This window comes from Pecten maximus, chromosome 13, assembly GCF_902652985.1.
Source record: "Pecten maximus chromosome 13, xPecMax1.1, whole genome shotgun sequence".
Taxonomy (NCBI): domain Eukaryota; kingdom Metazoa; phylum Mollusca; class Bivalvia; order Pectinida; family Pectinidae; genus Pecten; species Pecten maximus.
This window is the reverse complement of record NC_047027.1, coordinates 6594188-6618536: the sequence shown is the minus strand read 5'-3', so window position 1 is coordinate 6618536 and position 24349 is coordinate 6594188. Positions and strand designations below refer to the sequence as shown.

Sequence of the window (24349 nt, the reverse complement as noted above, 5' to 3'; positions counted from 1 at the left end):
AACAACACTAAAGAAAAGTAAATAAATGTGTTGGCAAGTGGATGGGTTAATAAAATTGACGAAAAGGCACTAAATGGATGAAAAAATTATGACGATCTAATTGGCGTAAACAAAAGATATTCTCTTTTCGTTATATGAATGCGTATGCGCCAAAGTCTATGATACTGAGCTATGCGTTTAGACCAATCGGATTAACCAGAATTATATACCTCTTTGTTTACAAATGATCTCGGGTTAAAGATGCTTAACCCATACTTAGTGTGGCACATCAATAGACAAATTTGAACTGGTGAATCATTATAATATGCAACAAACATTGAAAAAACACAAATTGTCATCTCGAGTTTACCGATAAGTTATTATTCTTGAATTTTCGCAATCAAAAATTAGGCTTATTAATTAGCTGTCTTTTATACACACAATATGATGATTCTGTACCACTTTTCTGATCTCAAGTATGCAGTAAATAACAGCTGGAACATAAATCTGAACTAGATTTTATCAGTCAAATGTTTTACATCACTAAATTATTTGACAAGATTTCAAGATGACGGGGGACAAACTATAGGAGAATCCTCAATGTTAGTTGATCTGATTATCAGGTTGCTGTGTCTGTCTTATCCGAGAATCTGGAGAAACGGACCAGGGACACCCTTCCATACTGTTTCAGTTTGGTTTGGTTTGATTTGTTTAACGTCTTTTCAACAGCTAAAGTAATTTAAGAACGGCCTCCTGTGCATGCAATATGCATGCGTGTGGTGGTTGGTTATGTGTGTTTTGGAGGCTGCGGTATGTTTGTGTGAAGTCTCCCTGTGATAGGCCGGAATGTTTGCCAATTTATAGAGCTAGCTCACTTGGGCATACTGCCGAAGACACTCAGCAAGACACTCGACCCGGTCACATTATCTTGACAACCAGTCGTCTCACTCCTAATATGTTGAGTGTTAATCAGGAGTAGCAACTACCATTTTTAAAGCCTCTGGTATGTCTCGGCAAGTGAACAGGACCCAACGCCTTCCTCACAGGGGCGAAGCTCAACTGAAGATCAAAAGTGAGGCATTGTCAAGGGATTTGTTTGTTTGTTTGTTAAACGTCCTATTAACAGCCAGGGTCATTTAAGGACGGGCCAGGTTTTGTAGGTGGAGGAAAGCCGGAGTACCCGGAAAAAAACCCACCGGCTTATGGTCAGTACCTGGCAACTGCCCCACGTAGGTTTCGAACTCGCAACCCAGAGGTGGAAGACTAGTGATACAGTATCGGGAGACATTAGGAAGAAGAAAGTTGTTAAGAAAGAAGAGAAAAGATAAGATCCCGAATTAAGTCGTCTCGTACGATTATGCAATGGGGGCAGCAGGTACAATTCTAACGCCGTACCTGCAGAGGAGGTTTGATTTGGTTTTAATTGTTTAACGTCCTATCAACAGCTAAGGACATTATCGACTACTTCTCAGTCATTCTCAGCCTCAAGTTTCTGCGCAAGATCTACCTGGGGAATTTCATATATGTGAACTGTACAAGAGCTACCTGAGGAAGTTCATATGTGTGAACTGTACAAGAGCTACATGGGGAAGTTCATATATGTGAACTGTACAAGAGCTACATGGGGAAGTTCATATCTGTGAACTGTACAAGAGCTTCATGGGGAAGTTCATATCTGTGAACTGTACAAGAGCTACATGGGGAAGTTCATATCTGTGAACTGTACAAGAGCGACGTATTCCATTTAACACACAACTAGTGTCCGGATGGATGAAGTCATGAGATTGAATGGAAACAAACTGAACATGTCTGTTGGCCAACTTATTTGTTTTCATACGAGGGAGGTTACTTCGAAGAGCCTATCGGAATAGATAAAAAAAGTGAAATGTATTATTCAGATATACAATGTATTACATGCTACACACTTGAGTGTATCTATGCTTTGGGAATATTAACGGACAGGGAAAAGTATAAAAGTCGGGACAATACAATACAACTCTTTACGTTGACTTATGAAGAAAATGACGGGAACAACTCAGAGCTGAGAAGTATAAGAGTGATCATATTAGTTCCTAAATAGTTCGCTTTTCATTTTACTTTATATAGTACCTTCCCTTCGAGCTGTACGATATACGATCACCACGATATCCTTCCGATAGGGCGTAAGATATATTTAATGCTTGTTTCATACTAGTCCTGAACACAGAACACGGTTATTATTCTGAATGTGTTTTTTTCAAGGGTCTTACACTATTCATGCAGAGTTTTTATTTCGTTCGTACTGTGGCTTTATTGATCAATTATAAGTTAAAATGTTGATTTCGTTTCCATTACGATGTGTAGACACACATAGATACTTAATGATAAGAAAAAGATGCAATTATACCAGTTATCAAACTACAAAGCATTCTGAATATATACATATATTTGTTCAATAACATGTTATTTTTAATACATTGTGAATATCTTATCAATAAAACGTATCATGATATCATTACATCCGCATTCCTTTGTTAATGATATTAATTATCATACATTCGTGATAAAACAAACATTGATATATTTCCACTTAAGTTAATTTACTTGTGAATATTAATAAAACAAAATTCTTACAATTAAAACGGATTGTCATGTCATCATATCATTAACACATTTTTTGGAAGAATAACGCTTTGAGCGTACAAACACATCAATTAATAATTACCGTTATAACTGGTCAATAGTTTCTCTGGTGTCAATGTATATAATGCAATCAAAATAATCATTTATGTAACGAATTGTGCAGTATTATCAATTCAGTCATATAAAACATATATATGGATATACATACTGGATGTAGATAATTAAAGATTTCAGATATTTATCATCAATATATTTTTCCTTCCTGTCATCCGTCGGCTGTCCGGTTAGTCTTAAACACGAAGGTTATCATCATACTAGTTAGAACAGGTGAGCAGGGGCCCCGTCCTGTGGGAAAATTTATCTCCCATCAATACAAAGAAGACAACTGCTCATATATCCAACATTGACGCTTGATATTTGGACTTCAAAAACAATCGCAAGGAAGCAAAATACACTTTGTAGGTATGAATTAGAACGACACGTTACCCTCATTGTTCTGTATGGCAGCCAACAGGTCTCTCGTATGTTATTTAGTGAGGAAGCCACTATCTACTACAAGTAGACACTGTCTGTAAATAACCCTGAAAATAATCCACAGGGCGGAAAACCAAACAAACAATTATGATCAAATGAACTTGATCTTTGGTGAATTGACTAATACGGACTTTTATACAATTTTGCTTCCACTTGTCGTTACAAAATGTTCATCAGTAGCCTGAAGCTTACATTGAACGTTTTGACCCCGTGACCTTGAATAATATAACAAAATGTTAATCACTAAAATACACAAAAAAAATGTCCAGAATAAATACTTGCAACAAAGTAACTCGGTCAACAAATACCAAAGTAATAGCGAGGAGTGAACGGAAACATCTGTTAGAAATATAATATTGTCACAAAAATAGCTATGGTATATAGTCTTTCGTTGGGCTGTTATCTTTTATCTTTTTAAAAACAATTTGTACATCGTTGTCTCGTTAAGTCATTTATAAATGACGTTTAACGGACGGAACCCAACTCAATGCTGTGATGTAGTGTAGAAAGATTCAGTTAGGAAAATCTCAACATTCTACAGCGATAATAACTGTTGATTTGTTACTATGGAAACGATGCTATTGAGTACTGTGTGCCTAAAGTTTTCAATATTGCACCGATAGGCGTAACAACTGCTAATGGAAATGGGTGGGTACCTACATACGCATGTCCGATAGCCATTCCTATTAATACTAATTCACCCGTGTCAGACTTCATAAACACCTGTGAACCGGAGTCGCCCTCTGTGAAAAACGTCATTGTTGGATGGGCACCACTCACTTGATACTGGTTTTGCATTTCGACCTTCTCCGTACATCTAGGTAAGCCGAGTGCCGTGGTCGGTGGTCTTACGTGAGTTCCACACACATCTAGTGTTCCTTTTGTGACGTCACTAGAACTTCCAAATTTAAACACAATGCGTGCTGTACCGACATGTGTTAAGTCTTCTTGGATGGATCCACTGTTATACTCAGGAAGTTGGTCAAACCCTGAAATAATGAAATAAATAGAAGTTATGCTAAATAAAGGAGAATTCTTGATTCAAATGATTTTCATAAAAAATCATCAAATAATTTAGCAAGTTAACAGTTTGCCATAAATGAGTATGATCTTTCAGAAAATCATCAGTATTTTTGATAAAAACCCCAAACAAAGAAATTAAAAACCGAAGAAAATGTCAATGACTAGGAAACATTTTTTTCCAGAAATTAGGTAGCGATACAAGAGAAAAACAATCGTTCATTATATTTGAAAGATAGGAATATTCTACCCTCAGGATAACAAAAAGTGGCAAAATCCTCAGATAATCTCGGGTTTCACTACTTTGATGACTCACGGATGAAATATCCCAATCCTATATAGACACAATGATATAGACGTATACTCTCAAACACAAAATGTGTAGCTATTAACGAAGCTGAAGAACAGCAATGGCCTGAATAACATTTCAATTCAAGACAAACCTGCATTTTTGTAACTACTGTGTTTCGCATTGGCAAATTGGCCTGCAGTTGGTATTCTACTCGGATCAGTGAGCTCTACAACAGCGACATCAACGCTTGGATCCAGCTGCGGATTGAAAATAGCTCTATGTACATGTCCACATGGAGAACCTGCAAAAACCGTTGAACCAACTGAAGGTTGTACGACTTCAACTGTGTTGTTACCGGTGTGTGTATAATCTACACATTTTGTTGTAACTGGAATATCAAACAACACGTGTGCGCAGGTAAGAAATCCAATATTGTTATTAAACTTCACAAACGGACCATGTGTGCCTCCAAGTAACTGAAGGGGATTCCCTCGTGCATCATATTCAGGAGTTGATCTTCCGATATCACAACCCATTTTGAGAGTTGAATGAAATTGATCACTTGGCCGCGAATTATATCTGCCTCGTTTGAAATAACCTTCGTGTACATCAACATCAATAAAATCACCGTCTTCTAACTCTAACTGTTTAGGGAACTCTGGTTCCCCGAGTGGCACTACGCCCTTTGTACTACAGTATAGTGCGATGCATGGCTTTTCGATGATGTCGTCTCCGTTGTTCCGGTATATCACAGGACTGACGTTTATAATGTTTAAGTTACTATGGTTCGCCCAAAGAGTCTTCTGATGAAGTGATAGAGCCTTTTCAGCTCGTTTTGTGTCTTTAGATGAAACCGTCTTCCTTCCATCTTCGCTGCATCCCCCCTCTTTCTTATAAATGTACGGATTTCGAACCATAACTAAACCGAGGCCATCACTAAGTTCATAGCTTGAAGCCTCATTTTCATGTATTGAATATACAATGAAAGCCCGAGTGCGTTTTCCATCTTTTCCCACGCGATGTCCTGGAATGACGGTGGGTCGAGGTTTAGAAAATTTTGTTTTCAATTTTTCGGCTTGATCCAACATGTATATCTCTTCCATTTCGTCACTGAGGTGTAAGCTCCGAAAGCAGCATCTAATGTTGTCTTCTCCAGAATATTTGATGAGCGAGCGTACCATCTCCGTTCTCTCCAAAAAAGTCGCCAAATACAACGCCGTGGCATTACTGACTGTTAATCCCTTCAACGCTTCACCGAATATGTGTTCGTGGATCTCTCTTTCTTCATCCCATTCGATGCCCTTCCATTTCTTCATACATTCTATCATTTCTGATGAGCCAAACACAGCCACAATATGAAGAATGCTTTCGGAAGAAAACATCTTTGCTTCTGCTGTCGAAAATTTCCTTTCAAAAGTTTCAAACTTTTCGATGTCTCTCTTCTTCACGATTTCGATGAGCAATTTCGCATCTGAAATATTGATAAATACAAAACAAGTTTTGAGATGTTATATACCAATGTAAAATTCTATAATACACGTGTTATAGCAACGATAAAAACAGTAATAATACCGAAATGTTAAATCAATCGATAGACTAAGGAGAACTGATGAACAAAAAGAGTTTCCTCACTTCATAAGATTGTCTCTCTGTTAATCAAACAATATGGCTTTAAGAGAAATATGCAACCGTTTTTTACCGCAATGTTTTCAAAACAATGTGATGAGATGATTTGAATTAATGTCGCATCTGTTTTAATAAAATTTGACTAATTCAATATTGATACGAGCGACAATCCCTCTATAATACTTGTGTGATACAATTCCTCTATAAAACGTGTGTCATCCAATTCCTCTATAATAATTATGTGATACAATCCCTCTATAGTACATGTGTGATACAATCCCTCTATAATACTTGTATGATACAATCCCTCTATAAAACGTGTGTCATCCAATTCCTCTATAGTACATGTGTGATACAATCCCTCTATAATACTTGTGTAATACAAACCCTCTATAATACTTGTATGATACAATCCCTCTATAAAACGTGTCATCCAATTCCTCTATAATAATTATGTGATACAATCCCTCTATGATACTTGTGTGATACAATCCCTCTATAATACTTGTGTGATACCATCCCTCTATAATACTTGTGTGATACAATCCCTCTATAATACTTTTGTGATACCATCCCTCTATAATACTTGTGTGATACCATTCCTCTATAATACTTGTGTGATACAATCCCTCTGTAATACTTGTGTGATACAATCCCTCTATAATACTTCTGTGATACAATCCCTCCATAATACTTGTGTGATACAATCCCTCTATAATACTTGTGTGATACAATCCCTCTATAATACTTGTGTTATACCACCCCGCTATAGTACATGTGTGATACAGTCCCTCTATAATACTTGTGTGATAAAAACCCTCTATAATACTTGTGTGATACCATCCCTCTATAATACTTGTGTGATACAATCCCTCTATAATACTTTTGTGATACCATCCCTCTATAATACTTGTGTGATACCATTCCTCTATAATACTTGTGTGATACAATCCCTCTATAATACTTGTGTTATACCACCCCTCTATAGTACATGTGTGATACAATCCCTCTATAATTCTTGTGTGATACAATCCCTCTATAATACTTGTGTGATACCATCCCTCTATAATACTTGTGTGATACAATCCCTCTATAATACTTGTGTGATACAATCACTCTATAATACTTGTGTGATACAATCCCTCTATAATACTTGTGTGATACCACCCCTCTATAGTACATGTGTGATACAGTCCCTCTATAATTCTTGTGTGATACATTCCCTCTATAATACTTGTGTCATACCATCCCTCTATAACACTTTTGTGATACAATCCCTCTATAATACTTGTGTGATACAATCCCTCAATAATACTTGTGTGATACAATCCCTCTATAATACTTATGTGATACAATCACTCTATAATTCTTGTGTGATACCATCCCTCTATAATACGTGTGATACAATCCCTCTATAAACTTGTGTGAGACAATCCCTCAATAATACTTGTGTGATACAATCCCTCCATAATACTTTTGTGATACAATCCCTCTATAATACTTGTATGATACAACCCTTCTATAAACTTGTGTGATATAATCACGCTATAATACTTGTGTGATACAATCCCTCTATAACACTTGTGTCATACAACCCCTCTATAATACTTGTGTGATACAATCCCTCTATAATACTTGTGTGATACAATCCCTCTATAATACTTGTGTTATACAATCCCTCTATAATACTTATGTGATACAATCCCTCTATAATACTTGTGAGATACAATCCCTCTATAATACTTGTGAGATACAATTCCTCTATAATACGTGTGTGATACAATCACTCTATAATACTTGTGTTATACCACCCCTCTATAATATTTGTGTGATACAATCACTCTATAATACTTGTGTTATACCACCCCGCTATAGTACATGTGTGATACAGTCACTATATAATACTTGTGTGATAAAAACCCTCTATAATACTTGTGTGATACCATCCCTCTATAATACTTGTGTGATACAATCCCTCTATAATACTTTTGTGATACCATCCCTCTATAATACTTGTGTGATACCATTCCTTTATAATACTTGTGTGATACAAATATTTTATAATCCCCAATATTTTGTGATACAATCCCTCCAAAATTTTTGGGGTACAACCCCTCTATAAATTTGTATTAAACCCCTAAATTTGTAACAATCCCTCAAATACTTGGTATCTCACTTATAAACTTTTAAAAACTTTTAAACCTTTTAAACACTCCTATAAATGTGTGATAACCCTCATAATACTTGTGTGATAAACCCTCTTAATACTGGTAACCCCATAATTTTTAAAACCTCTTATAACTGTTATACATCTCTTAATACTTTGAAAACCTCTAACCTTTAAAAATCTTAAAACATTCCTTTATAATACTTTGTTGATAACCCCCCATAATATTTGTGAAAATCCCTCTATATTGTTATACAATCCTTTTATATTTGTATACATCCCTCTATAATTTTTTAAACAACCCCCCTAAAAACATTGTGTTAACAACCCTCAAATACTTTGTAAAACCCCCTTAATATTTGATACAACCCCTTTAAATTGTGTATACAATCCCTCTATAATACTTGTGTGATTACAATCCCTCTATAATACTGTGTTATATACACTCCCTCTATAATACTTGTGTGATATCATCCCTCTATAATACTTGTGTGATACAACTCCCTCTATAATACTTGTGTGATACAATCCCTCAATAATACTTGTGTGATACAGTCCTCTCTATAATACTTGTGTGATACCATCCCTCTATAATACTTGTGTGATACAATCCCTCTATAATACTTGTGTGATACAATCCCTCTATAATACTTGTGTGATACAATCCCTCTATAATACTTGTGTGATACAATCCCTCTATAATACTTGTGTGATACAATCACTCTATAATACTTGTGTGATACAATCCCTCTATAATACTTGTGTGATACAATCCCTCTATAATACTTGTGTGATACAATCCCTCTATAATACTTGTGTGATACCATTCCTCTATAATACTTGTGTGATACAATCCCTCTATAATACTTGTGTGATACAATCCCTCTATAATTCTTGTAGTGATAACAAATCCCTCTATAATACTTGTGTGTGATACAAATCCCTCCTATAATACTTGTGTGATACAATCTCTCTATAATACGTGGTGTGATACAATCCCTCTATATACTTGTGCATACAAGCACTCTATATACTTGTGAGATATCATCCCTCTATAATACCTAGTGATGATAACAAATACCTCTTATAATACTTGTGCTGATAACAATCCCTCTATAATACTTGTGTGATACAATCCCTCTATAATACTTGTGTGATACAATCCCATCTATAAATACTTGTGCTGATACAATCCCTCTAGAATACTTGTGTAATACAATCACCTATAATACTTGCTGTGGATACAATCACTCTATAATACTTGGTGTAATACAATCATCACTCTTAATACTTTGTGCTGTACAATCCCTCTATAAATCTTGGGTGATGATACAATTCCCTTCTATACCAATTGTGTGCCATATGCATCACGCTATAATTACTTGTGTGATATAATCCTCTATAATACTTGTGTGATACAATCCCTCAATAATACTTGTGTGATACAATCCCTCTATAATACTTGTGATACAATCCCTCTATAATACTTGTGTGATACAATCCCTCTATAATACTTGTGTGATACAATCCCTCTATAATACTTGTGTGATACAATCCCTCTATAATACTTGTGTGATACAATCCCTCTATAATACTTGTGTGATACCATCCCGCTATAATACTTGTGTGATACAATCCCTCTATAAACTTGTGTGATACAATCCCTTAATAATACTTGTGTGATACAATCCCTCTATAATACTTGTGTGATACCATCCCTCTATAATACTGGTATGATACCATCACTCTATAATACTTGTGTGATACAATCCCTCTATAATACTTGTGTGATACCATCCCTCTATAATACTTGTGTGATACAATCCCTCTATATTACTTGTGTGATACAATCCCTCTATAATACTTGTGTGATACAATCCCTCTATAATACTTGTGTGATACAATCCCTCTATAATACTTGTGTGATACAATCACTCTATAATACTTGTGTGATACAATCCCTCTATAATCTTGTGGATACAATCCTCTATAATACTTGGTGATACAATCCCTCTATAATACTTGTGGTAACCCTTATATCTTGTGTATAAATCCTTTGTTTGTCATTAAAATACTTTTTGATCATCCCTTATAATACTTGTTATAACAACCTTTGCTAATCCTTAATAACTGGTTTAATCTAATATTGTGAACAACCCCTATTCGTGTGATCAATCCCTATAAACTTTGTGATACATCCTCTATAATTTTTGATACACCCTCTATAATTGTGATACACCCTTAATAACTTGTGTTGATATCATCAAATATTGTGTGTAAACCTCATAAACTTTGTGATAAACCCTCTATATACTTGTGATACACCCTCTATAAACTTGTGATACAATCCCTCTATAATACTTTGTGTACAATCCCTCTATAATATTGGTGATCCATCCCTCTATAAATTGTGTGATACAATTCCCTCTAATACTTGTTGTGAAACCACCCTCATAATACTTGTATAGCACCCCTCGTGGATACAAACTTGTGTGATACAACCCCAAAATCCTTGTGACACTCCCATATCTTGTGTACATCATAACTTTGGTACAATCCCCATAAACTTTGTACAATCCCTTAATACTTGTGTGATACACTCCTGTGAAAAATCTTGTATGATACAATCCCCTATAATCTTTGTATACACCCTCTTAATTGTATCAATCCCCTTAATTGTGTGATACAATCCCTCTAAATACTTGTGGATACAACTCTCAATATTGTGAACAATCCTATATCTTGTGTATACATCCTCTATAATACTTGTGATACAACCCTTATAATACTTGTGGGGCAATCCCTCATATACTTGGATATAAAAACCTCTAATCTGTGTGATCAATCCCCATAATACTTTTATACATCCTATAACTTGTTGATAAATCCCTTATAATACTTTGTGATACTCCTCTATAATACTTGTTATACCCCTCCTCTATTTTGTGTGATACATCCTCAACTATAATACTTGTGTGATACAATCCTCTATAATACTTGGTTGATACACCCTCTATAGATACTTGTGTGATACAATCCCTCTATAATACTTGTGTGATACAATCCCTCTATAATACTTGTGTGATACATCCCTCTATAATACTTGTGTGATACAATCCTCTATAATTACTTGTGTGATACCAATCCCTCTATAATACTTGTGTGATACAATCCCTCTATAATACTTGTGTGATACAATCCCTCTATAAACTTGTGTGATACAATCCCTCTATAATACTTGTGTGATACAATCCCTCTATAATACTTGTGTGATACAATCCCTCTATAATACTTGTGTGATACAATCCCTCTAATAATACTTGTGTGATACAATCCCTCATAATACTTGTGTGATACCATCCCTCTATAATACTTGTGTGATACAATCCCTCTATAATACTTGTGTGATACAATCCCTCTATAATACTTGTGTGATACAATCCCTCTATAATACTTATGTGATACCATCACTCTATAATTCTTGTCATACATCCCTCTAAAATTTGGTGATACAACCCTCTATAACACTTGTTGATAGCACCCCATATACTTGTGATACCATACTTTAAATTAATCCTTACCTTTAATAAATCCTTTATACTTGATACAATAATACTTGTGTATAAACCCTCTATATCTTGTGTGATACAATCCCTCTATAATACTTGTGTAAGCAATCCTCTTAAATACTGTGTGCATAAAACTGTTATAAACCTTAAATGGGAATCCCTCTATAATACTTGTGTATAAAACCCTCATAACTTGTGTGATAGCCCCATATAATATGTTGATAAACCTCTTAATACTTGTGTATACACCCTCTATAATCTTGTGTATAATATTTTAATTGGGTCAAACCCTATAATTGGTGTGATACAATCCCTCATAATACTTGTGTATCCTCTATAACTTGTGTGATACACATCCTCTATATACTTTGTGATACAACCCCTCTATAAACTTGTGTTAAATCCCCTAATACTTTGTGATACAATCCCTCCTATACCTTGTGATAACATATATATTTGTGATACACATCTCTATATATTTGTGATACCATTCATAAACTTTTGAATCCCATATAACTTGTGTATAAATCACCATAATCTTTGTGATACATCCCTATAAACTTTTGTCACTCTATAATACTTGTGTGATAATCCCTTTAATATTGTGTATAACCCTCTATAATACTTGTTATGAACCTCTATAAACTTGTATAACAACCCTTCTGTAAATTGTGAACCCTCATAATCTTGTGTATACAATCCTCATAATACTTGTGTGATACATCCCTCTAAATACTTTGTGATACAACCCTCTATAATACTTGTGTGATACAATCCCTCTATATAGTTTGATACAATCCTCTCTATAAATTGTGTATACAACACCTTAACTTGTGTGATACATCCCTCTATAATACTTTGTGATACAACCCTATAATACTTGTTGATAATCCCTCATAATACTTTGTGATACAATCACTCTATAATACTTGTGTGATACCAACCCTCTATATACATGTGTGATACAATCCCTCTATAATTACTTGTGTGATACTAATCCCTCTATAATACTTGTGTGATACCATCCCTTCTATAATTACTTGTGTGATACAATCCCTCTATAATACTTGTGTGATACCATCCCTCTATACTATTGTGTGATACAATCCCTCTATAATTACTTGTGTGATACATCCCTCTATAATACTTGTGTGATACAATCCCTCTATAATACTTGTGTGATACCATCCCTCTATAATACTTGTGTGATACAATCCCTCTATAATACTTGTGTGATACAATCCCTCTATAATACTTATGTGATACAATCACTCTATAATTCTTGTGTTAACCAATCCCTCTATAATACTTGTGTGATACAATCACTCTATAATACTTGTGTGATACAATCCCTCTAATAATACTTGTGTGATACAATCCCTCCGTAATACTTTTGTGATACAATCCCTCTATAATACTTGTGTGATACAATCCCTTCTATAATTTGGGGATACAATCCTCAAATTGTGTGATACATCTTCTTGTGATACATCCTTATAAAACTTGTGTATACATCTTAATTGGATACCATCCCTATAAATTGTGGATAATCCCTCTATCCTTTGAACATTCTATTAACTTGTTGTACAATCCCTCTATATTTGTTTACAATCCTTAAATTTTTTGAACACCCTCTATAAAATCTTTGATCAATCCCTCATAAACTTGTGTGATGACATCCCTCTAATACTTTTGTAAATCCCTCTTAAACTTGTTGATACAATCCCTCTTATACTTGTGTGATAAATCCATAATACTTTGTGATAAATCCCTCTATAACTTGTGATACAATCACCTATAAATACTTTGTGATACATTCATCTCTATAATATTGTGTATACCCTTAGTAAACTTTTTGTTATAACACCTCTATATATTGTTTACAACCCTCTATAATACTTGTGTGACAATCCTCTATAATACTTGTGATACAATCCCTAATCTTGTACCTCTAAATCTTGTGTATACAATACTTAAATCTTGTGTGTACCATCCCCTCTATATATTTAATCCTCTATTAATTTGTGTGATACAATCCCTCATAATACTTGTGTATACAATCCCTCTTAAACTTTTGTATCATCCCTCTATAATACTTGTGATAAAACCCCTTTCAAAAAACTTGTGTGATACTTTCCCCTTATAATCTTTGTGATCAATCCTCTATAATACTTTGTGATACAACCTCTCATAATGTGTGATACAATCCTCTTAATACTTGTGTGTGATACAATCCTTCCATAATACTTGTGTGATACACTCCTCTATAATTTTGTGATACAATCCCTCCTATAATACTTTGTGATACAATCCCTCTATAATACTTGTGTGTAATCCCTCATAATACTGTGTGTACAATCCCTTAAAACTTTTGAAAACCCCCTATAAAATTTGTATACAATCCTCTAAAACTTGTGTGATACACCCCTATATACTGTGTGATACAATCCCTCTATAAATACTTGTGTGATACAATCCCTTTATAATACTTGTGTGATAAATCTCTCTATAATACTTGTGTGGATACATCCTTCTATAATTACTTGTGTGATACAATCCCTCTATAACACTTGTGTATACCATCCCTCTATAATACTTGTGTGATACAATCCCTCTATAATACGTGTGATACCATCCCTCTATAATACTTGTGTGATACAATCCCCTTATAATACTTGTGTGATACAATCCCTCTATAATACTTGTGTTATACCACCCCTCTATAGTACATGTGTGATACAGTTCCCTCTATAATACTTGTGTGATACAATCACTCTATAATACTTGTGTGATACAATCCCTTCTATAATACTTGTGTGATACAATCCCTCTATAATACTTGTGTGATACAATCCCTCTATAATTCTTGTGTGATACAATCCCTCTATAATACTTGTGTGATACAATCCCTCTATAATACTTGTGTGATACATCCCTCTATAATACTTGTGTGATAAATCCCTTAATACTTGTGTGATACAATCCCTCTATAATAATTGTGATACATCCTCTATAATCTTTGTGATCAAATCCTCTATATACTTGTGATACATACCCCATAATTTTGATAATCTCAATGTTGTACACCCTTCTAATACTTGTGATAACCTATCAATCCCTCAAAACTTGGTGATAAATCCCTCTATAATACTTTGTGATACAATCCTCTATAATACTTGTGTATACAACCCCTTAAATTGTGATACATCCTCTATAATCTTGTGTGATAATCCCTCATAATACTTGTGTGATACAATCCCTAATACTTTTGTGATACAATCCCTCTATAATAACTTGTGATACCATCCTCTATAATACTTGTGTTACAATCTCTTATAATATTGTGATACACCTCCTAATACTTGTGTGATACAACCCTCCATAATACTTTGTGAACCCTCATAATACTTGTGTGATACAATCTTCTTATAATGTGTGTGACATCCCTCTATAATACTTGTGTGATACAATCCCTCTATAATACTGTGTGTGATACAATCCCTCTATAATACTTGTGTGATACAATCCCTCATAATACTTGTGTGATACAATCCTCCTCATAATACTTGTGTGATACAAATCCCTCTATAATACTTGTGTGATACAATCCCTCCTATAATACTTGTGTGATACAACCCTCTATAATATTGTGGTGATACAATCACTCTATAAACTAGCTGTGATACAATCCCTCTAATAATACTTGTGTGATACAATCCCTCTATAATACTTGTGTGATACAATCCCTCCTATAATACTTGTGTGATACAATCCCTCTATAATACTTGTGTGATACAATCCCTCTATAATACTTGTGTGATACAATCCCTTTATAATACTTGTGTGATACCACCCCTCTATAATACTTGTGTGATACAATCCCTCTATAATACTTGTGTGATACAATCCCTCTATAATACTTGTGTGATACAATCCCTCTAATACTTGTGTATCCACCCTGTGTATACTCTCTTAAACTTGTGTGATACAATCCCTATAATACTTGTATACAATCCTCTAATACTTTTGATAACTTTTAAATCTTTATAATACATTAATCAACCCTTAATATTGTGTATACAATCCCTATAACTTGTGATAAACCTTATATTTGTAAACCCTCTATAATACTTGTGTGATACAATCCTCTATAAACTTGTGTGTACACCCTCATAATTTGTATAACCCTCTAACTTTTGTTCCATCCCTATAATACTGTTTACATCCTCTTAATACTTGTGTGATAATCCCTCTATAATCTTGGTGTACCATAAATCTGTGATACACCTTTAAAATTGGCATAAATCTTTTTTAGATCCACCTTTAATACTTTGTGATCACCCTCTATAATATTGTTAACTCCTCTTAATATGGGGTAAATCCCTATAATATTGTTATAAATCCTATAAATTGAAAAACCCTTATACATGGGATAACCCTTATATATGGTATACAATCCCTCTATATATTGTGTGATACAACTCCCTCATAATACTTGTGAACCCCTCCATTACTTTTGTCAATCCCTTAATTTGTGATCAACCCTTTAATACTTGTGATACCACCCTCTTAAAATACTTGTTAACCATCCTTAAAATCTTGTAAATCCCCTATAATCTTGTGTGATAAACCCTCAAATACTTTGTGATACAATCTCTATAATACTTTGTAAACCACCCTCTATATACTGTCAAAATTCCTTAATACTTTGTGATACAATCCTCTATATACTTGTGTGATACAATCCCTTCTAATACTTGTTGATACAATCCCCTCTATAAAACTTGTGTGATACACCCTCTAATAATCTTCTATAATACTTATACTTTGATACAATTTTAATCTTCTAACTTGTGTAATCCTGATAAATTTGATAATCTCAATACTTGTAACACCCCTTATAACTTTTCTCCTCTATAATCTTGTGATACAATCCTTAAAATTTCTGTATCATCCCTCTAAATACTTGTGTGATACAATCCCTCTTAATACTTTGATACACCCCTTATATATTGTGATAAAATTCCTTATAATACTTGTTGATCAACCCTCTAATACTTGTGTGATACACCTCTATAATTGTGATCAATCCCTATAATATGTGTGATAAATCCCTCTATAACTTGTGTGATACAACCCTCTATAATACTGTGTGATACATCCTCTATAATTATTTGATACATCCTCTATAATTGTGTGATACAATCCCTATAATACTTGTGTGATACAATCCCTCATAATACTTGTGTAACAATCCCTCTATAATACTTGTTGATACAATCCCTTTAAAACTTGTGTATAATACCTAACCCTTGAAACATTTATAACTTATCTCTCTATAATACTTGTGCATACAACCCTCTATAATACTTGTTAATCCTCTAATTATTGTGTGCAAATCCTCTATAATACTTGTTGATACACCCTCTATAATACTTGATATACCATCTCTTTAAATTTTGTGTGATACAATCCCTCTATATACACTTGTGTGATACCATCCCTCTATAATACTTGTGGTTATACAATCCCTCTATAAGACTTGTGTGATACAATCCCCTCTATAATACTTGTGTGATACGCATCCCTCTATAATACTTGTGTGATACAATCCCTCTATAATACTTGTGTGATACAATCCCTATAATACTTGTGTGATACAATCCCTCTATAATACTTGTAGTGATCAATCCTCTATAATACTTGTGTGATACCAATCCCTCTATATACTTGTGTGATACAATCCCTCTATAATACTTGTGTGATACAATCCCTCTATAATATTGTGTGATACATCCCTCTTATAATACTTGTGTGATACATCCTCTATATACTTGTGTAGATACAATCCCTCTATAATACTTGTGTGATAGCAGTCCCTCTATAATACTTGTGGGATACAATCCCCTCTATAATACTTGTGTGATACAATCCCTCTATAATACTTGTGTTATACAATCACCTCTATAATACTTGTGTGATATAACCCTTATAAACTTGGGGATAAAATCCTCTAATACTTGTGTGATACAATCCCTCTAATACTTGTGTGCTACAATCCTCTATAATACTTTGTGATACAATCCCTCTATAATACTTGTGTGATACAATCCCTCTATATATTCTTGTGAATCCAATCCTCTAAATACTTTTATCCATCCCTCTATAATCTTGTGTGTACATCCCTCTATAATACTGTGGTACAATCCCTCTATATAATACTTGTTGATAATCTTAATCCCTAAATACTTGGTGATCAATCCCGTAACTTTTGTGAACAATCCCTATATTTGTAACCTTTAAATTGTGATACATCCTCTATAATACTTGTGTGATAATCCTTATAATATTTGGATCATCCCTCTATAATTCTTGTTTCCCTTATTTTGTTCTAAATTTTTGTAAAATCCTTATAATACTTGTGTAAATCCCAAATTTAAATTATTGTGTGATACATCCCTCTATAATACTTGGGGGAAATCCCTCATAATATTTTGATACAATTCCCTCATAAACTTGTGTATACACCCCTCTATAATACTTTTTGATACACCCTTTTTGTGTGATACAATCCTCTATAAATTGTGATAACCCCTTATAATTTGTGACAATCCCTCTATAAATTTGTGATAAAACCCTCTAATACTTGTGTGATACAATCCCTCTAAATACTTGTGTTATCAATCCTCTATAATGTCTTACAATCCTCTATAACTTGTGTTATACAATCCCCATAATACTTGTGTGATACAATCCTCTTATACTTTGTGATACACTCCCTCTATAATTGTTACATCAATTTTTAAACCTATAACTGTGTAACCCCCCCTTAATAACTTGTGTGAAAATCCCTCTATATTGTGATACACCCTTTAATTTGTGATAAACCCCTCTATAAATTTGTGTATACCACCCTCATATTTGTTACAATCTTAAATCTCTGATAAATCCTTATTTGATACAATCCCTCTATAATACTGTGTGATACAATCCCTCTATAAACTTGTGTGATACAATCCCTCATATAATACTTTGTGTGATACAATCCCTCTATAATACTTTGTGTGATACCATCCCCTCTATAATTACTTGTGTGATACAATCCCTCTATAATACTTGTGTGATACCATCCCTCTATAATACTTGTGTGATACAATCCCTCTATAATACTTGTGTGATACCATCCCTCTATAATACTTGTGTGATACATCCCTCTATATACTTGTGTGATACAATCCCTCTATAATACTTGTGTGATACAATCCCTCTATAATACTTGTGTGATACATTCCCTCTATAATACTGTGTGATACAATCCCTCTATAATACTTGTGTGATACAATCCCTCTATAATACTTGTGTGATACAATCCCTCTATAATACTTATGTGATACAATCCCTCTATAATACTTGTGTGATACAATCCCTCTATAATACTTGTGTGATACAATCCCTCCATAATACTTGTGTGATACAATCCCTCTATAATACTTGTGTGATACAATCCCTCTATAATACTTGTGTGATACAATCCCTCTATAATACTTGTATGATACAATCCCTCTATAAACTTGTGTGATACAATCCCTCTATAATACTTGTGTGATACAATCCCTCCGTAATACTTTTGTGATACAATCCCTCTATAATACTTGTATGATACAACCCTCTATAATACTTGTGTGATACAATCCCTCTATAATACTTGTGTGATACAGTCCCTCCATAATACTTGTGTGATACAATCCCTCTATAATACTTGTGTGATACAACCCTTATATAATACTTGTGTGATACCATCCCTCTATAATACTTGTGTGATACAGTCACTCTATAATACTTGTGTGATAAAAACCCTCTATTATACTTGTGTGATACCATCCCTCTATAATACTTGTGTGATACAATCCCTCTATAACTACTTGTATGATTACCATCCCTTCTATAATACTTGTTGTTATACCAATTCCCTCTATTAATACTTAGTGTGATACAAATCCCTCTATAATATTTTGTTTGATACCATCCCTCTCTAATACATTTCTCTATAATCTTGTTGTATGAATCCATCTATAATACTTGTGTATACCATCCCTCTATAAACTTTTGTGATACAACCTCTATAATACTTGTGTGATACAATCCCTCAATAATACTTGGTGATACAACCCCTTATAATACTTTGTGATACAATCACTTATAACTTGTGTTAAATACCACCTTAAATATTGTATAATTCAAACTTAATTTTTATAATAACTGTGTGATACATCCCTCTAATACTTTGTAAAACCCTCTATAATACTTGTATGATACAACCCTTCTATAAACTTGTGTGATACAATCCCTATATAAACTTTATTGTGTGACAGTCCCTCCAAAAATTTGTGTGATACAATCCCTCTTAATACTTGTGTGATACAATCCTCTATAATACTTGTGTGATCAATTTCTTAATACTTTGTGTATACCATCCTTAATACTTGTGTGATATCCTTTTAATTTTGTTGATACTTCCTATACTATAAATTTGTGATAAATCCCTCATAATACTTTGTATACAATCCCTCTATAATACTTGTGTAAATCCCTCTATAATACTTGTGATCAATACACCCTATAAACTTGTGTGATATCCCTCTATAATACTGTGATAATCACTCTTTAATACTTGTGTGATACATCCCTATAATACTTGTGTGATACAATCCCTCTATAATATTTTGTGTCCATCCCTCTATAAACTTGTGTCACAATCTTTTTCACCTATAAATTGTGTTATCACTCTATTACTTGTGAACAATCTTTAATACTTGTGTGATACAATCCCTCTTAATATTTGTGATACAATCCCTCTATAATACTTTGTGATACCATCCCTCTATAAACTTGTGCATACAATCCTCTAATTTAGTATGATATAAATCCCTCTATAATTCTTGTGTGATCACCCTTTACTGGATACAATCCCTTATAATCTTGATAATCCCTTATAATTTGTATGTGAACAACCTCTAATACTTGTGTGATACATCCTCTAAATACTTAGTGATACATCCCTCTATAATACTTGTGTGATACAATCCCTCCATAATACTTGTGATACAGTCCCTCCATAATACTTGTGTGATACAATCTCTCTATAATACTTGTGTGATACAATCCCTCTATAAACTTGTGTGATACAATCACTCTATAATACTTGTGTGATACAATCCCTCTATAATACTTGTGTGATACAATCCCTCCATAATACTTGTGTGATACAACCCTTCTATAAACTTGTGTGATACAATCCCTCAATAATACTTGTGTGATACAAGCCCTATATAAACTTGTGTGATACAATCCCTCAATAATACTTGTGTGATACAGTCCTTCCATAATACTTGTGTGATACAATCCCTCTATAATACTTTTGTGATACCATCCCTCTATAATACTTGTGTGATACCATTTCTCTATAATACTTGTGTGATACAATCCCTCTATAATACTTGTGTGATACAATCCCTCCATAATACTTGTGTGATACAATCCCTCTATAATACTTTTGTGATACAATCCCTCCATAATACTTGTGATACAGTCCCTCCATAATACTTGTGTGATACAATCCCTCCATAATACTTGTGTGATACAATCCCTCTATAAACTTGTGTGATACAATCCCTCTATAATACTTGTGTGATACAATCCCTCTATAATACTTGTGTGATACAATCCCTCCATAATACTTGTGTGATACAACCCTTCTATAAACTTGTGTGATACAATCCCTCAATAATACTTGTGTGATACAAGCCCTCTATAAACTTGTGTGATACAGTCCCTCCATAATACTTGTGTGATACAATCACTCTATAATACTTGTATGATACAACCCTTCTATAAACTTGTGTGATACAATCCCTCAATAATACTTGTGTGATATAATCACTCTATAATACTTGTGTGATACAATCCCTCTATAACACTTGTGCCATACAACCCCTCTATAATACGTGTGATACAATCCCTCTATAATACTTGTATGATACAACCCTTCTATAAACTTGTGTGATACAATCCCTCAATAATACTTGTGTGATACAGTCCCTCTATAATACTTGTGTGATACAATCCCTCAATAATACTTGTGTGATACAGTCCCTCCATAATACTTGTGTGATACAATCCCTCTATAATACTTTTGTGATACCATCCCTCTATAATACTTGTGTGATACCATTTCTCTATAATACTTATGTGATACCATCCCTCTATAATACTTGTGTGATACTTTTCAAGTATTCGCGGTTAGAAGGGAAATATTAATAATAACGTGATGATAAAATAATTATCATCTACTTCACTGTCAGAAACACCAAAAGTGATTTGGATTTATTGAATAGCAACATGGCGTTAAACGCTGTAAACATATCATACAAGACATGTTGATATCAATGAAAGTTCTTCCTTTTTATTGTAATAGTGTTTCTTATTTAAGCATCTAATCTATTTTGATAGATCGCTGTCTGTCAGCATTACCTCCATCGTCATCATCACTTCGTATTGAAGAGTCTGGAGTATCCGACGTCGACAAGCCAGTCTTCATTTCAGTTCGTCCAATCTATAACGTATTAAAATAATACATGCAAATAGAACACAGCATGTCAACGTTTAAATGACCCGCAACTATAACTAAAGAATTAATGGTCAAAACCACGTAAAGTTATGCCTATTTTGTTATTGGTTTATCGAATATTTTTCTAAAAATGTAAATGCAATCCTGATAAAACAAACAACGAGAAAATACAGTTAAACCAACTCGAACCATAAGCTGGTAATTACCGGGCCCATAATTCGAAGGATCACAACACTTGATGTGTATATCTGTTTCACTTAGGCATTATGCAGCGTACTAAAATCATGGTCCAATATGACTAATTTACATGTATTTACCTTTTAAAAAATATAATGAAATTAAATGTATATATTGGTCATACTAACACGACAACATTCAGGGCCAATTACCCTTTAATAACAGAGTGATTGTCCTTTTTTTCAGGTTTTTTTTTTTTTTTTTATACTTGTGCATCGGGTTTATTTTTTGAAAAAGTAGCGGTCACTTTGATAGATATCACTGTGGTTTAAATTTTTGAATAGTGGTTTTAATAGTGTTCGCTGATGCCCAGTTTGGGATGGGCATAGAGGTAAATAAATAGATATATTTCATCATCAGAGAAACAACTGTATAATTTTGTGTTTAAGCACGTCACCTTTCTGTACTGTTGTTGAGTTCTACAATACATGTTGATCGAGTAGAACTACAGCGAACATTGTATTGATTGATTGGCATTTTAGGCTTTGTTTGCCTTTTTTTTAGAGCGAATATAAATTAATAAACTATGTGTGCATAAGTATGTATTTCATGTGACATTTAATTCTGCCTCAAATTAAGCAATAACAAGACACTCGAGTATGCATTACTGTAAACATATTTTTTAAGTTATACAATGGACACGTCCTATCTTCCTTATTGCCATTTCCTTAGGGATGCTTGCACTATTCGGCAAACCAATACACAAGTCGACTTGTCATTTATCTGATACATTTTAACTAAACTTATATATATTTCTTTTCTTTCGCATTTTTGCTAGTGAAAAAAAAAATGACCATACTGATAAAACATATAAATACCGGTATAAGGTTTTCATTTCAGACCAATCAGAGCGAACCTTTGTATTCACCTGTCCTTTGTTAAACTTTTAGACAATTTAGAACTCTCAGTTCTTTGATATTTAGTAAAGGTGGACGGAAAGGCAATAACAAATGTGGGTTTTTCCAGCGATTCGTCAACATACGTTATATATGATGAAATGATAACTACCTAAAGATAAGTTAAAGCATAAAACTATAATGATACTTGGATGTTAAAATGTTTCTTATATTATCTCAGTAAAAAATGAAAATAAAAATAGTGGTGGGTAAAATAGCTATAAAAATATTATTTGCGATATAATGATATCACGTATGCCCAATTGTGGTCGATATTACATTTTGTGTATCATTGTTTTGTTCCAGAGAATTATGCCAGGTTCAAGGCTCATTAGGTCCTGAAATTAATTTGTCTCCTTGTAGGTGGCGTTGCAGTCATATTAATGGTTCAAGAGGGATAAAGTGTTTTTTTAAATATATGTTCTATTGAAATTGACTTATCTATATTTGAAAATATGAAATTAATCATAGGCCGATTTTCACCTTCTACGCAACCCCTGCTTTCGATGTGACAAAAAAACATAATGTATTGAAGAGTTGAATGCACATGAATTCAGTAATCATTTTCTCATGCTTGGTATTTAGGCATTACTTGCTATAACTGATTAACAACGAAGCACTCACGGATCTGTCTTTGTCCAGACGTAGTTCGGCTATTTTAGTATGACCAAAGGATCTTGCCTTTTCAATCACATCCTGTTAAAAAGTGTGACATTTCATGCATGATTGATATACATGTAAAAGAAAATGAACGAAATCAAACGCAAACGTTTGCAATGA

The 24349-nt window shown here is 33.7% G+C and overlaps 1 protein-coding gene across 1 annotated transcript; it reads right to left on the bottom strand.

Annotated features, from left to right (window-relative positions):
• Positions 1–1219: 1219 nt before the first annotated feature.
• On the bottom strand, positions 1220–22419 carry LOC117341550. Its single transcript, XM_033903415.1, has 3 exons — positions 22340–22419; positions 4599–5918; positions 1220–4124 (listed from the first exon to the last, which is right to left on the bottom strand). The coding sequence occupies exons 1-3, from the start codon at positions 22404–22406 to the stop codon at positions 3700–3702; spliced, it is 1812 nt and encodes a 603-aa protein (XP_033759306.1). The 5' UTR covers positions 22407–22419; the 3' UTR covers positions 1220–3699.
• Positions 22420–24349: the final 1930 nt, after the last annotated feature.

What these genes read in the sequence shown, in the direction of transcription:
- LOC117341550 (XM_033903415.1), bottom strand. Translation starts at nt 22,406, where the DNA reads ATGAAGACTGGCTTGTCGACGTCGGATACTCCAGACTCTTCAATACGA. An exon ending in AAGTGATGATGACGATGGAG is followed by an intron (nt 5,919 to 22,339) that starts GTAATGCTGACA and finishes TCAATATTTCAG; the next exon opens with ATGCGAAATTGCTCATCGAA. An exon ending in CAGTAGTTACAAAAATGCAG is followed by an intron (nt 4,125 to 4,598) that starts GTTTGTCTTGAA and finishes TCATTATTTCAG; the next exon opens with GGTTTGACCAACTTCCTGAG.